General features: G+C 40.7%; 1 protein-coding gene across 2 annotated transcripts; it reads left to right on the top strand.

The window, feature by feature from the left end:
- Positions 1–1,979: 1,979 nt before the first annotated feature.
- LOC133890742 (uncharacterized) lies at positions 1,980–7,201 on the top strand. 2 transcript variants are annotated; one of them, XM_062331261.1, is made up of 10 exons: positions 1,980–2,693; positions 4,597–4,686; positions 4,769–5,005; positions 5,115–5,336; positions 5,406–5,676; positions 6,028–6,326; positions 6,402–6,461; positions 6,538–6,597; positions 6,687–6,790; positions 6,886–7,201. In XM_062331261.1, exons 1-10 carry the CDS (start codon positions 2,175–2,177, stop codon positions 7,010–7,012), a joined length of 1,989 nt encoding a protein of 662 aa, XP_062187245.1. In that variant the 5' UTR covers positions 1,980–2,174; the 3' UTR covers positions 7,013–7,201. The 2 variants fall into 2 exon arrangements, with proteins under 2 accessions (XP_062187245.1, XP_062187246.1); XM_062331262.1 differs by having other exon boundaries at positions 1,981–2,693; positions 6,547–6,597.
- Positions 7,202–15,654: the final 8,453 nt, after the last annotated feature.

Below are 15,654 nucleotides of genomic sequence, written 5' to 3'. Positions count from 1 at the left end.
GGAGGAAGAAGAAAGAGTACTTGCCATTTGCTCCCTGTGCACGAATCTTAAAGCTGACTTGGATGAGCGCAGAGGGTGAATGGACGTAATTAGACCCTATTTGTTTAGGCTTCTGCCTTTTGAGAAGCAGAAGCAATAGAAGCCTAAATAGATAGTCTGTTTTTACTAGCTTTTAGCTATGGTTTCTAAGAAACAAAATCACTCTTTACTCTATATAAAACTGTGAAGTCAAAAACAAGTCTAAATATATACTTCCTCTGATTGCAAATGTATGTCGTTTTAGCCTCCTCAACTATTCTCTAAATATAAATCATTCTTAAACTTTTATGTACTTTTTTCTCTTTTGTTCTCTTCTTGCTCTTGTTTAATAAATACTATCACTCTCACAAATGAATGAGTTATATTTTCTAATACAGAATAAATAAGGGGCAATAAGGTCATTTGATCTACTTTCTTAATCCTTGTGCATAAATCTAAAATAATATACATTTGTAATTGGATGAAGTATGTATTAGAACTAGACTTGTAGCCAAGGTTCACGTTACCAACCGGAGCTCGGTTACCGAGCTCCGGCGGTAACCGTGGTTACCGGTCAAACATTCAAAAAAAATTCGGAGAAAATTCATTCGACAAAATTTGAATTTTTGCGAAAAAATCGTGTTTTTGCCCTCTCGGAGAACGCTCGGTTTTGGTCGGTTACCGAGCGGTTTGGGTCGGTTACCGAGCGATTTTTTTGTATTTTTGATTTGGTCGGTTACCGAGCGGTTTGGGTCGGTAACCTCTCGGTTTTCTCGATTTATCGAGCGGTTTTATCGAATTTCAGCGCAGTTCAACAAAAAACCTTAAAAAGGGCTCAATTTGTAAAATCAATAACTAATTCATCTGAGCTTCAAATCGAGTGAAACAAATTTTGTTGGCTTCCTTGTAACATGATCTACATGGTAAAAGTATTTATACTCATAAAAAAGTTCAAAATTTTCTGTGAGAAATATTATTTGTTAAACCAAGTTAAATGCATAGTTTACTCTTTGCTAATCAAAAAATTATGAAACTAATTTTGTTAGTCTTATTACATGATCCTATATCTTTTAAAAATACATAAACTCATGAATTAGTTATTGTAACATGCATGATTGTGTAAATGTGTTACGGCTAGATTAATTCATAACTGACCCATCACACCTCAAAAATTAGTGAAACCACTTTCATTAGCTTATTTATACTATGATTTACGTAGAAAAAATAATAGTAGACATGAAAAAGTTAATTATAGTGCTGTTTCTTAACATATTCACTTTATGCTTGTGAACTTTGTAAAAATCAGAGAATTTAATAAAACTCTAAATAAAGTGAAATTAATTTTAAAGATTCTCTTAAAATACGTTTTATACAAGAAAAATATGTGTTTGCATACTACACTTTTCCTTAACGTGAGTTAATAACTGAGCCGCACGCTTCAATTTTTTTCATTTTTTTTCAAACTTTCTCCCTATAAAATATAATGCAAACGATATTATTTTTGAAACAATTTTTCACAGAAGGTCTTAGAATTGTGTCTAGGTTTTTTTTTAGATTTTATTTAAAAAAATTTAAATTTTTTATTTTTTTGGATTTTTTAAATTTAAATCATCGGTAACCACGATTTTTAAACGGTTACCGATGATTTTTTAATCCTGCTTGTAGCTAAACTATAGCTCGTAGAAGCCTAAACAAACTATAGTCTGTTGTCCAGCTGGTCCATTAAGAAGATAGTGGGCTTAAGCCACCTTGAGCACCGTAATTGGGCTTTCCTCTTCTGCCCCCACATGTCATCGATCATCAGTGGCGAACCAAAAGTCCACGGGCGCCCCTCCACTGACAGCCGCACCCCACCCCGCCTTACCGCCGTCACTGACATGTGGCGACCGGTCTAGCTCCGGCCCCACATATCGTTAGGCTGGAGGCTTGGCCAGCCCTTCGTTTCCGGCGACCGCACCTGCACGGTACGGGCTGCTGCTATATAATCTCCTCCGCAATTCGGCCGCCGCGTGCTCGCCGCCCTCCCCCCGCATCGCATCGGCCCACCACATCGCATCGGCCCACTGATTCCTATACGAGCAGTAGACTGGAGTAGTAGTAACCCAAGCTGATTTCCCCATCGCGAAACCCTAGCCTCGCCACCGGCGATCGCCGGGATGGCCTCGTCGCCGCACGCCCCTCGCCGGTTCCTCTTCGACCTCAACGTCGCCCAGGAGGAGTTCGATGAGGGGGAGGAGGAGCCCGAGGAGGCGCTCGAGGAGGAGGTAGTCCAGGAGGAGCAGGTCGTGGTGGAGCAGCCTGAGGGTGTGGTCGATGAGGAGAAGGAGCAGGAGGTGGTGGTGGTCGAGCCCGAAGAGGTGATCATGGAGGAGGATGCTGCGGAGGAGGTGATCATGGGGGAGGAGGAAGCTGTGGCGCCGGCGGCGGAGGAGGAGGTGGTGAAGGAGGGGAAGGGGAAGAGGAAGAGGAAGGACTACGAGGTGTTCGTGGGCGGGCTGCCGCTGGACGCGGCGGAGGAGGACGTGGCGCGGGCGCTCGCCGAGGCCGGCGATATCGAGGAGGTGCGGCTCGCGCGGGATCCGGCGGACCCGCGGCTCAATCGGGGATTCGCCTTCGTACGTTTCGCTGCTGCCTGGCAGGCACGGTGGGCTGCCAACGACCTCCGCACGGCTGTGGTATTGAATCCTGCCACTGCATTAGATTTGCATCGCTAGCTAGGCGAATTGGGACAAAGTGATTGGGGAAAGTTGTGAATTTTACTGGTGTTAAATTGATTGATGGCTTTTGATGAACACCTGAAGCATTTAATTTTTGGTTTCGATGGGAAATTGTTTAATTTCCCTCTGGGAGCGGAAAAGGCCGACTTTGTCTTGTTCAGCAACTGATAAAGTTAGGGATTTGAAAATGCTGTAATGCTCACTAATTTGAGATAAGCTATGTTCTTGCTGTCTCCTTGGAATGTTTGTTTGAAGGATTTAGATTAGTCGATGTGAAAGGAGAGCTTTTGAGTTGGTAATTGGAATGTACAACTCAAATATGTGGCCGTCTCATGCAGTCTTGGGACCACAATGTTTGTCAATGCATAAGAGACTGATTGGAAAGATTACACTGTCAGGAAAAATTGAATAAGATGGATATAGTTTGTTCCTGCCTCATCAATTTTGTTGAAGCTATAAAAGATTGTAATATCTGAAAGGTTTAGTTTTTAGAAAGCGTGCATCCATATATTAATGGCATACTAATATTAATGCAAGATGAATCTGGTCTACTTCAATGAAGAGCCAGGGACTCTGCTTCATATATCATTACTTGAATAATGTCTACATTGAACACCTTCGTCTAAGATGTGTGACTGAAGCCTATCAGTTTAGATGTTACCAGTGTCCTTCCTTACAAATAAAGTACTTATTCTAGGTAACCACAAAGATGTGTTCCTTATTTTACCCAGTTCATCCCACCGAAATGATCTATTCATGTGTGCAGTACCTTTTGAACAAAGGATAAAAGGGAAATGATGTTGGAAACAACTTTGGTATTTATGAAAACGTTTCTTAAAGGTCTATGGTTTCATTTCTCCATTCCAGCGGCACATAGGCAAAAGGAACACTCAATTCAAATCTAGCCAAGTTAAATGGGTAGCTTCTCTAAATTTGGTGTGTTTGTACTCATTAAATGTTATGAGTTCTGTTTTCTCGATTCGAGCTCACTCCACATCCTTTTGTTGTCTATTCAGTTTGAGTTAATGAATTGCCTAATAAGTAATAGTCTAACACGAATTAATTTTTCCACTTCTAGTAGAAATGTGCTAACATAGAATCATTTTGGACGGAATTTGATTGGCTGAACTGGACTAAATCACTTCGTGTGTAAAGATATACATCCATGTACTCTGATAAACACACTGCAAAAGTTGCAAGTTGTACCTGCATTTTATATTTTAGGTATTGTTCACGATCTGACTTGCTATTGCAGTAATTAAAAGTGACAATTGGAAACTTAAAGGGGCTAATTCTGCAAATCATAGTTTCTATCCTTGTTCTACTTCAGTGATCCAGTTTTAGTACAAGTGTCCTGATTTAGCATCTTTGTGTCTTGAATATGAGAGGTAGAAGTAGGTGCAATGGCTCCACAATGCATGTCGTGCCAACATGTGTGCAAGTCCAAGCTGTGGTACCTGTATTTTATGCTAATCATGATATTTGAACAGACTGTTCCAGTGAAATAGCAGGAAAAATTCACATCTGTTTTTCGTTCTGGTTAATCTGCCTACCGGTCAATACTTGCCCCTGTTCAAGTCTGTTGAATATGATGTATCCACTTCTCTCTTGGATGCTGAACTGGAGCATCCAATAAGTTATTAGCACTTTAGTGAATAATCTCGATCATATATTCTGCTTGTACAAGGGTTGTATATGCCTATATATAGTTTGCAATATTTTATTCAGTAATACTTCCTATTCATTATGATGGTTGCTATCATATTGAATGCTCGCATCCATGTATATTGATCACACCTTACAGTAGTTTCTTCACTAGATTATTAAATAGCATTTCATTACTGGTAATTATGTTTTCCAGATCAAGGGAAAAGCTTGTGGAATATGCAAGAACAGTGAAAACGAGACCCTTCATCTACGGAATATATGCTTTGATTGGTCAAAGGATGATGTATGCTTTCTTGCTTATTTGATACTAACGTTTGTTATAAGTATGATGTTATTTTGAATAACAGTTGATCCCTCCTGTTCAGTTAGCTGAGAAGCTAAAACCTTTTGAGTTGGAAAACCTGGATAGAATTAATCTGATTGAGCACCCAGAAAGAAAGGGAAAAAACAGAGGCTACGCGTTTCTTGACTTCAGAACGCATGTGGATGCTGTGGCTGGTTTTCTGAAACTACAAAAAGAAGATCTGTATCTCGGTACTGATTTTAGAGCACATGTGTCATTTTCAAACACTCTTTCACAAGATGATGAGGTTATGGAAAAGGTAGAGTAACAAGACATATATACCTTGTATATGAATTTGTTGCTTGCAGATATTGCATTATTTTTCTTTTGCCTTTTACATTGTTTTTATTCTTGATTGTGTGATGCAGGTAAAATCTGTTTTCTTAGATGGCTTACCACCTCACTGGGATGAAGACAAAGTGAGAGAAATGTTTGGAAAATTTGGTGAAATTGATAACATACAACTTGCTAGAAATATGTTCACAGCAAAACGAAAAGATTTTGGTTTCATTGGCTTTACGACAAGACAGTCAGCTTTAGATTGCATTAAGATGATCAATAAAGATGGTGTTGGGGAAGGTAGTGGAAAGGTAACCACTTTAGTCGGTCATTTATTACCATTTGATCCAGATATGTTTCATTACTTGTCAAAATTTCAGGTTCATATGAAAGCTACTCTACAAAGGCCAAAACCTACTTTTAAGAAGCCTTCATGGCAAGGTGCTAGTTCCATGTTAGTTAGAAGAGGATTTGTAAATAAAAGTTCTAGTGGTAGAGGACACCACTCAGACAGATATAGGCATTTTGGTCATGAAAGGCTTGCTTATTCAGATAATTATGCTCGCTATCACCACTCTATGGATGTTGAAGAAAGGCCTGTTTCTATCCGAGAATACAGAGCTTACTATAGAAGGGATTCCGCAGTGCATGGTTCGTTTCCTTTTGTCTACACCAAATTCCCTCCGTCCATTTATGTAAGCTGTATTTTCACTTGAAGAAGTCAAAGTTTGTAAGGTTTGACCAACAATTAGTCAAACTATATGTATGTTTAGTTTACAAAAGTTGCATCAATAGATTTATATTTCAAAATGCTTTTAATATGATGTTAATTTTGTAGCTATTGACAATACATCGTGAGAGAAATTGAAGGTCAAAATCTACTTTTGAAGACTTTTTTATTATAAAATACGCCTTGCATATATGGACGGAGGGAATAACTTATTTCCTTCTTCCTTTTTTCCTGTGTGTTAATTAACAGTTATTTCCAATGTCTGGTTGTAGCCTCAAGCCATAAATATGGAAGGACACATCCGGGGGCAAGAATCAGGGAAGCATATGCTGAGAGTCGATACTCCAATAAATATCCAAAACACAGGCACGCAATGCATGAAGAACCCATGGAGCGAGATGCATACCGCAGGAGCAAATATGGACATTCATACCAGGAAAGGGCAAATAGAATTTCTTGCCCGGAATGTAATTTGAGTGCTCATAATGGTGGTGCTTATCAAAGTTGTGAGTACCCCAATGGTGAAGAGTTTTCTGCAACCAGTGGTTGTGAGCATGCCTACTATAAGACAGTAAGCACAAAGCTCCATTGTTAGTATTTTATTACAGGCAGCTTGATGTTGATTAGGGTTGGTTCTGTTTCTCAGGACCATGACCTGACGCCTTCAACTTCTCTAGTATCTCATTGTGAGGATTCTTGCTGCAAGGTATATAGGCATTGCCTTCTATAAGTTTACTTTGATCTAAGTTGATGATATAGCTATTGGGGCTTACGTTTCTTAGGGCTGCCAGGTGATGCCTTCGAGTTCTTCTGTGATGTGTGATTGTAGCGAATGCTGTATTGTAAGTTGGAAGTGCAGTCGTTGTTTGTCATTGAATTTTCCTGAAGCAGAGCATCTCAGATTCTAATAATTGGAACTTGTGTTCTTCAGGAACAAGAGCCAACTCCTAGTTCAAGTGAGCATGCCAGAACCAGATCTAATCCCCAAGCGCCTCTTCATCACCGGCTTGTCAAACCTTCTCATGAGCATCGGAGGTACCTATCATGAAGGACGCTCATATCTTACCCTGCCGTCCGTTCCTTCTCCTTCCGAGTTCTGAGTTGTAACCTTGTTTCGTGATCACTGGCAGGCTTGTGCCTGACGAGCATTCTGCATATGAGGTGATGTACACGGTCAGGGAAAGCAGAGGGCGGTATTTATCTTCAGGAGATCCGCTCAGCTCTCACTCCAGGAAACACCATAGGCCAGCAAGATAGGCTGTAGCTGTCACAAGTTAGAGAAAACTCTTCTGGTAGCTCGCTTCGGTTACCTATAGTACTGTCGATAGCGCCGTAAGTTACCGGCCCTGCTTGTGCGCATTTGACATCCCCGTTGCTCAGCAGAATCTGCTTAGAGAAGCAGTATACCGCTCGAAGTTATAATGTATAATCAAATATTTTGTCTGTTCTCGGTCCCATGTTTGCATGTTGAGCGTCGATTACCACAGGGTTACCATGATTGATAAGCCATGTCTCGGAAGGCAGAAGCCGATCTTAATAGATGCTGCCAAAAAAAAGAAAAAAATATTTTTATTTTGTTGGGAGAGCGTGGGAGCCACTAATCCAGTTATCTGACTGGCATGAGTTCCGTCCATCCCAGAAAATTCTTTTTCTTGGGTGCTTCGATTTAATTCATCTTCGGGTTACTGTGTTAGGCATATAAAGACAAAGGCCAGCCGTACCTAGTTCGTACATCCGAGCAATTCAATGAAAAAACGGCCTCAGACAGAAACCAAAACTATGCTTAGTTTAGAGGCTCTTGACGGAATCATGGGCATGATCGGACCGATGCATACGAACGCCTACCTGAAAATGGAGTTGGGAGGGACGGCAATAACGATGCATCGATGAACTCCTCGTCCTGTGATTAACCAACAGATAAGCAGCAGATCAATACCAATCACGTGCGCATATCACATAACGGTTTACGTAAAAAAACCTTCTCAAGACGAAGACAGAGGAGTAAGCAATCATGGGACCAACCGGTGTACTTCAAAGTCCAAACTTCTGCTATGAGCAGTAGTGAGTACAATGAGTTCTCTACAGAACTTCTTGAGGATTACATTAATAACACACCTTTATCAACTTAGAAACTTAGCATCAACAACAAATAGCACACACAACCAACAAAAGGTTTATATGATAGTAGTCAAATAGAGAACACAGTTAATGACCCTTTCAGTTATCAGATCTGGTGTCACAAAACACAGATTTAGACCACATGAATTTTTTTAGGAATGTAATGCCACAACCAAAATTTTTTTTTCAACACTTCAGCTCAATCGGCCACGTTTCACCACCCAAACTATGTTGAAACTGTAGTAACCTAGTTTGACCACTGTTTATCGTCAGTTTTACCACCAGAGGTGTTAAGGTTTCCAAAACCCTCTGTTGGCTTCTGGTCTTATCGGTACCTTTACCGGTCTGACCGTTAGTGGGCAGTCTGACTATTAAAGCCTAAAACTCTCTGTGTGATTTTTGGTCTAACCGTTATTCCCGTGGTCTAACCAAGACGCGGTCTGACCGAGCCTAGATGTAGTCTGACCGTCAGCTCATGTGAAAGCCCAATGATTATCTTTTTTTTCCATCGATGAAAATCAATGTGATTCTTACCAATTGAGGAGAAATCTTTCCCATTCCACCACCGTCAACTTCTCCCTAAGTCTACCGAATCTCGGGACGAGATTCTTCTTAAGGGGGGAGGTTTGTCACGTCCCAAAATGCTAATTAAGTAATTAAGCATGCATGATCATCATCGCATGTAATTATATGTATTTGTTCATCGAGAGGAGTCGAAATTATTTTCAAGTACTTTGGAGATGGTTTAGAGTACTTTTGAGAAGCCCCAAATACTTATAAAAATGTGTAGAGTGAAGATAAGGGGACCTTAGGAAAATTCAGCAAAAACTACCCTCATGGTCTGACCAGGCTTACCCGTGGTCTGACCATTAGGTGTGCAGCCACGTGGGCTTGTCACGTGGACTTACTATGGTTTGAACGGGAGCATTGGCGGTCTGACCGCCAGAGCACAGAGGCTCAACTTAAGTGAATCGATCACTCTTTCTTGCTCTCTCTCACACTCACTCCCTCACTCTCTTCCCCACTCCACCTTATGGAGAGAAGGAGAGCTCTACATCAACGTCCACGATGATCAGAGATTGATGGTGAGAATCTCTCCAAGCTACCAGAGGACTTTCTCGAGCTCCTCCCCTCTTCTCCCTCGCCGGAGGCACACTCATCTAACCTCAAGCCCGCACACCACCCCGGAACCCGATCTCAAAACCGGAGCTTCTCCGGAGTGGATTGATCCACTAGGAAGCTGCCATACACTAAGGTGAGGCATCTCCTTCCGTTCCCCTGTTGTTTCTAAACATAATTCTATCCTCATGTCATTTAGACCCAAGTTCAACCTGGCCTAGATTTAATCCATAGGGTATTTTGAGTTTAGCTCGGTAAATATTGTCCAAATGACTTTAGAAGCACTCCACTAGTCTCATAGAGCACTTTGGTGTCCTTTGTCACCGAAGGTGTCACAGGAATCCTCATCGGTGATCCTACAAAGTTGTTGCCGGTAAGGTCTGGTGGTTTGACCACTGTTGGGCCGGTCTGACCGCCAGTCAGGACCGGATTATCCGAGTGGAAAACCATATATAGAGGTCAGATCACCACTAGGACTAGTCTGACTGTTGGTCGGTGGTCTGACTGCCAGCACAACATCGGTCTGACCACCAGTGGCCAAAACTTTCTGCATGCTAGTCGTTTGACCGTCACTTCAATGTTGGTCTGACCGCCAGTCACTGAAAGCTTCAAGCATTTAGTTTAGCTTGTCCGGGGTTTCCAACTTTGAAACCTTAAGCCTTTGGCGATCTTTTACAAATATTTTCGAAACACGATGCTCTATTATTATTCAAGCATGCATCATGTGCACCCTTTTTTATTGTTGGTTATTTATGCATTGCATCCGTGATTCTTTTAGAGAATGTTGAGCCGATGACCCAAGCAAGTGAAGACGACACCAATATCTTCGAGTTCCGCGAGTTTTGCGCAGGTAGCTTTAGGCGGTCACCTGAGTAGCAAGACAAGCATCTAAGCATACTTTATATATTACTTTGGATCTCGTATGATATAATTTGATAAATTATGTAGTATTTATGTTTGCATAATTAGAGTTCCCGAGTCGAGTATTATGGGTAGAACCTATATTATTTTGCATTGCCCCTACCTTAAATTATTGTTGATTTGTATCCTTATAGCCTGGGTTAACCTGATGTTGTTTAACTTAAAATTTGATTCGTGATGCTTAGCAATGCAATAGGTCATCGGTAGAAGTCGAGCGGTAAAATGTTTCATCGTTTACGAGCATAGGCTTTAATTACTGTCACAGTAATAACTATGTTGGTTAATGTTGTTGGTTGGATGAGTGATAAGGATGAGATGAGATATGGACGGTGCTAGGGGTGTCTTCTGCCCCGAAGGAGTTCCTCGGGGTAGTTCGGGAGAGGAATCCGGGCACCATAAACCGCTTTGCATCGTTTAACCATTGTTCGTTGGTGTCATTGGTTTTAGCACTTTCCGTACTCGCCACATGCTTATCTAATGGTAAGGTAAGCCTAGTGCCATATGTCGTGCTGACGCTCGCCTTGCAGCCTTATGACATGTATGAAAAAAGAATGAGGAGGAGTAAGGTGGCAGGGAGTTGAAGGTGTCCGGGACATGCTTGCGGTAACCCCGGTGCCATAGGGGTTTTGCGAGTGGGTAGTTCCGGGTATGAGAAAGGTTATCTCGGAGGCTAAGAGGATGGACCCAGGGTGAGTGGGTAAAGGAGTATCACCTGTAGGGTGTATAATTAATTCGAATTATTGCGCTCTTGGTTATGCACATGCTTTTGTCCATCCGCATTGGTCGTAGAGTTATGAATGTGGGATGTTGGTGGCGGTTGAGATAGTTCTACTCGCATATGTTATTGTTATGGTTTCAGATACACTTATGTGTAGGTTGGTTGATATGTTGGTTTAAGTATAGATGCTCACATGTGTGTGTGTGTGTGTCATTTTTGCTTTCTCATATGAATTTTACTAAACCATGTGGTTGTCTCTTGTTAATATCCAAATGCATAATCATTGGAGTCGAGCTATTTATAAGTGCATATTATAGATTAAGTCTTGCGAGTATCTTCGTACTCATACTGCTCTTTCAGGTTCTGCTGGTGAGGAAGAGATGGTGTTTGGCTACTTCATGCCCGTCGGCGCTGGCGACGGCCATGAGTAGTGCATCCTACTCTGTTGGCGTAGCTTTTGGGGCGTGCCTAAGGGCATGTGGTGCTGCCCTCTCTTTTGTTGTTGATAGTTTTTTTTTCGCCGCTTAGTTTTTCTCTTTTGTGTAAATTGTTGTAAAAGGTTGGATGTTTAGGAATTTGTAATATAACTTTACTTACTTGCTCTTTTTTAAGTTTTATTGTGATGTGTATGTTGGAAATACATATGTTTCACTCTTTTTTTAAGTTTTATTGAAGTCGTGATGGTGTAAATAATCGACTTAATGATTAATTAGAATACTATCTAAACGGTTCCTCACAATAGCCTTCCCATGGTGAACAACTTAACCAATTTGCAGGCTGATCCTCAAGAATGGCAAATTAGACAGATCATCAGGGAAATCAGGATGCACTCAAACTATTGCGGCTAATTTTGCTTACATTCCAAGAAACCTGAATACCAAAGCAGATACGTTTTCTAAAGATGCCCTTAACCTTGATGCTACATCTATAATGTTTGATTGTGCTATTCCTAGCCACGTTGGGAATTGTCCTATGAAGAATATAATGTATAACATTCCCTCATGGGCTACTCTTTGTAAAATACATTGCGTTTAATGGAATATAAGCCCGTCTGGGCGGTTTGACCTTCAATAAAAAGGGCCATTGGAGGGTACAGATAAGCATGTGGGTTCACAGATCTCGAAAGTCTTTCGATCTGTTTAGCCACATACACATTCTGGAGATACGTTTCATCTGTACACAAACTAGTGCATGGCTTCAGGTCTTATAACCTGACATGAAGAACATCGACCAATGGGCATATACAACCACTGAATAGAACAAACAGTATAGGTACTGGGGTTGTTTTGGGGTCTGAAAGTTGGTAAATCGACAATTGGCTTTGCTTTGGATTTGAAGTAGAAAATGTTTCACAGTATATATAAGTTACCCGCTATGATTACAACATGATAAAACTTCCGCAACAAAGAAAGGATTATGAAAGGTGAAGATGACCATTTCCTATAAAAGCTATTTTTTGAGACGGGTGGTAATCCGTTTTTACAGACGTTTAGCGCACTCGCCTGTGATCGAAGACCTGTGGAAATGGACGATTTTCACAAGCGCTAAAGTGACCGCTTGTAAAAACTGGTTTCCACATATGATGCGATGGGTACAGGCAACAATGCCGATGTAGGAGATGGTGATGAGGACAGAAACCAACCAAATATGCCATTAAATGAAAAGGAGCTTGATCCTAATGCCATGCAACTCGAGACAACTGAGAACAAAGAGAAAGAAGAGCATGATATAGGCAGGAAGAGGGTTGGTACATACAAGATGAGGGGCGTAGATAGGTGAGTTCTATTGCATCACATACAAGCCTAAGTGCAAAGAAGAGAGGATTAGATGAGATAGACAATGGAGATGAGGATCAGTGTTTGAAGAAACAATGTGTGATTGGAGTTGAGGGGAGTGGACATGAAGATGTGCTTGAACACAACAAACAGATGTTGGGGCTGCCAGGACAACCTCGCATGACCTAATGATGTTCATTGCTTGGACTGCTGAGGATTAAGGAATAGGCCGATAGTTTGACGTCTTCTGGATATCCAAAAGGAGGAGGACCCTGATATCCTTTTCTTGTCCGAGACAAAATGGATAAGAGAAGGGTAGAGAGATTTAGGGGGATTCTTGGATTGGCAAATATGGCGGTAAAGGAGTGTGAAGGGTATAGTAGAGGGCTTGTGCTCTTTTGGCGGCAAGACATGATGTTACTTTGCTGGGTGTGTCCCACAATTATATTGATGTGGAGGTCAAGGATGGTGGAGGTGCGCTGTGGAGGATGACTGGGATCTATGGTGAACCACATGAGGGAAATAAAGAGTTAATGTGGCAAGCTTTACAAACTCTACACAAACGAGTTCAATGTTCATAGATTTTCCTTGGGGATTTCAATGAAATCCTAATGAGTCACGAAAAGGAGGGGGGAGTGCCTAGACCGTAGATATGTATGGATCATTTTCGTGTGGCTTTGGAGGACTGTGAATTAAGTGATCTTGGTTATGAAGGGGATGTCTTTATATGGAGAAACCGTAGTCATAGGAGAGAGGTATATATTATAGAACGGCTGGATAGAGAGGTTGCAAATCTACAATGGCGTATGAAGTTCCTAGCTTATAGAGTTATTCATGGCGATCCACGACACTCTGATCACCGACCTATCATTGTATGCTTATAGTAAGCAGTGGATATAAATAGGTCAGGTTCAGGTGGGAATTCATTTTGGTTTGAAGCTAAATGGTCACAGGAGGACGCATGTGTTGGCCTAGTGCAAGAGGCTTGGAATCAAGCTTTTCTTTCAGGTGCTTCCTCGGTTGCTACAGGGTTATATGAAGTTGCAGATTCTCTTTCCGATTGGAACATAAATGTGTTGGGCAATCTTGAGAAACGAATAAAGAGAGTTAAGCAGGAACTAAATATGTGTATGAGGCAACCAATCTCAGATGCATAGGTACACAATGAACAAGTGCTTAGGTACCGGTTAGAAAAATTGGAGAATCAACTTGATATGTACTGGAGACAGCGATCGCATATGGATTGGCTGAAAAAGGAGATAGAAATACATATTATGTTCATGCTTGTGCATCCAAAAGAAAACGAGTTAACAAAATTAAAAGAGAAATTTTACGGTGGTCCAAAATTAATATGAGCCATCTATTTTTAGAGTCCAATGATCCAGATTAGTCAGAATACTACTCATTTTCTACTAGTAGTATAGGTAGTATATGTGAGTAGTATAGTAGTATTAGGGTTATTTTGGGAAGAAAAATACGTTGCATAAAACTAATTAACTGCAGTTATGTGTCTCTAAATAGAGTAATATTTCATTGTTATTTTAACATTTTAATCTGTCTTCGGCATGAGAGTTCATTTGCTACCCATCGGCTAGGGTTAGCGATCCGATGTTTGCGGCGTCAATTTTTCTATTAGCAAAAGCATGATAGTTAATTTTAACAAAATTGCCATAATTACCAAAATATCCAATTATATAGATCGTCGGATTAGATTTATACTACCTCTTACCTCTAGGTAGTATGGACCACCGTAAAAGAGCTCAATTAAAAAGCTACGAAAAGAAGATGGTTCTATAGTTGATGGGGATTCTCAGTTGCTGTCCTATGTCACTGCCTACTACCGATCACTTTTTACCACAAGTAATATGGTTGGTAATATGCTAGCACTTGATCATGTTCTTCTAAAATTCACTGATAACATGAATGTGTCACTGCAGACGCCCTTTATAGTTGATGAGGTGAGGGAGACTTTGCATTGCATGGGCGATTTAAAAGCCCCGGGACCGGATGGAATGCCTACCATTTTTTATAAGAGATTATGGGAGGTAATTGGGGATAGGGTCCAACAGGAAGTTCTAGCAGTGCTTAATGGAGGTACTTTTCCTGAAGATTGGAATGCTACAAATGTTGTGCCGATTCCTAAAGTGAAAAACCCTGAAAGAATAAAGGATTTACAGCCTATTAGTTTGTGCAATGTACTATATAAAATTGTGTCTAAAACATTAGGTAATCGCCTAAAAAATTTCTTAATGATGTGATCTCTCTGAACCAAAGCGCTTTTGTTCCTAGTCGGTTAATCACAGATAATGTTCTTCTGACCTATGAGATGTCACATTTCATGCATAACAAGAGATCTTGCGAGGATGGATATATGGCGCTGAAACTTGATATGAGTAAAGCCTATGATCATGTGGAGTGAAATTTCTTAGAAGCCATGCTTGCAAGATTGGGGCTGAATGAGCATTGGGTTAATATTTTGATGAATTATGTCTGGTCAGTCTCATACAAGATGAAAGTCAATGGACATTTTTTAGAAACAATCATTCCACAATGAGGGCTTAGGCAGCGTGATCCACTCTCGCCATATTAATTTGTGCTGATTTGTGCTAAACTGCAGAGTAGCTTGGTATGATTGAATGGGTTTCTATTTGCCAAAGTGCACCAGGTGTTTCCCATTTGCTCTTTACAGATGATTCTTTAATTCTACTGAAAGTTGACAATGCCACCTTCAAAGTATTCTTGACCTTTTATGAAGCGTGCTCCGACCAAGCTATCAATGTGGGGAAATCTAGTGTCATGTTCAGCAAGAACATAAGGTTATCTGTCAAGAACAATGTCAAGCAAATCTTATAGTTAAACTCAGAAGCATATACTACATAGTATCTTGGGTTGCCAGTTTACATAGGCTAATCAAGAAAGAAAACTTTTGAATATATCAAGGCTAAAATTTGGAAAAGAATTTAGGATGAAAAGAAAAAGATGCTATCCAAAGCAGGGAAGGAGATCCTAATTAAGGCTGTAGCACAGACCATTCCAACTTATGTTATGTCATGTCATGTTTTGATTTGACTAAAAGTCTATGTGAAGAGATTAGTACAACGATATGCATGTATTGGTGGAGCCAAATGGATGAGGAAAATGAAATACAATGGGTTTCTTGGACAAAGATGATAAAACCAAAAAAGGAGGGAGGACTTGGGTTTAGAGATTTGTATGCTTTTAATAGGGTAATGTTGTCGAAGCAAGGT

The sequence above is a fragment of the Phragmites australis genome, chromosome 14, assembly GCF_958298935.1.
Source record: "Phragmites australis chromosome 14, lpPhrAust1.1, whole genome shotgun sequence".
In the NCBI taxonomy this organism is placed as follows: domain Eukaryota; kingdom Viridiplantae; phylum Streptophyta; class Magnoliopsida; order Poales; family Poaceae; genus Phragmites; species Phragmites australis.
The sequence above is the reverse complement of the archived record's forward strand: the minus strand, read 5'-3'. Positions and strand labels throughout refer to the sequence as shown.

Coding starts and splice junctions, on each gene's coding strand:
- LOC133890742 (XM_062331261.1), top strand. CDS start 2,175: ATGGCCTCGTCGCCGCACGCCCCTCGCCGGTTCCTCTTCGACCTCAAC. Junction 5,006..5,114: donor ATGATGAGGTTATGGAAAAG/GTAGAGTAACAA, acceptor TGTGTGATGCAG/GTAAAATCTGTTTTCTTAGA. Junction 5,677..6,027: donor AAGGGATTCCGCAGTGCATG/GTTCGTTTCCTT, acceptor GTCTGGTTGTAG/CCTCAAGCCATAAATATGGA.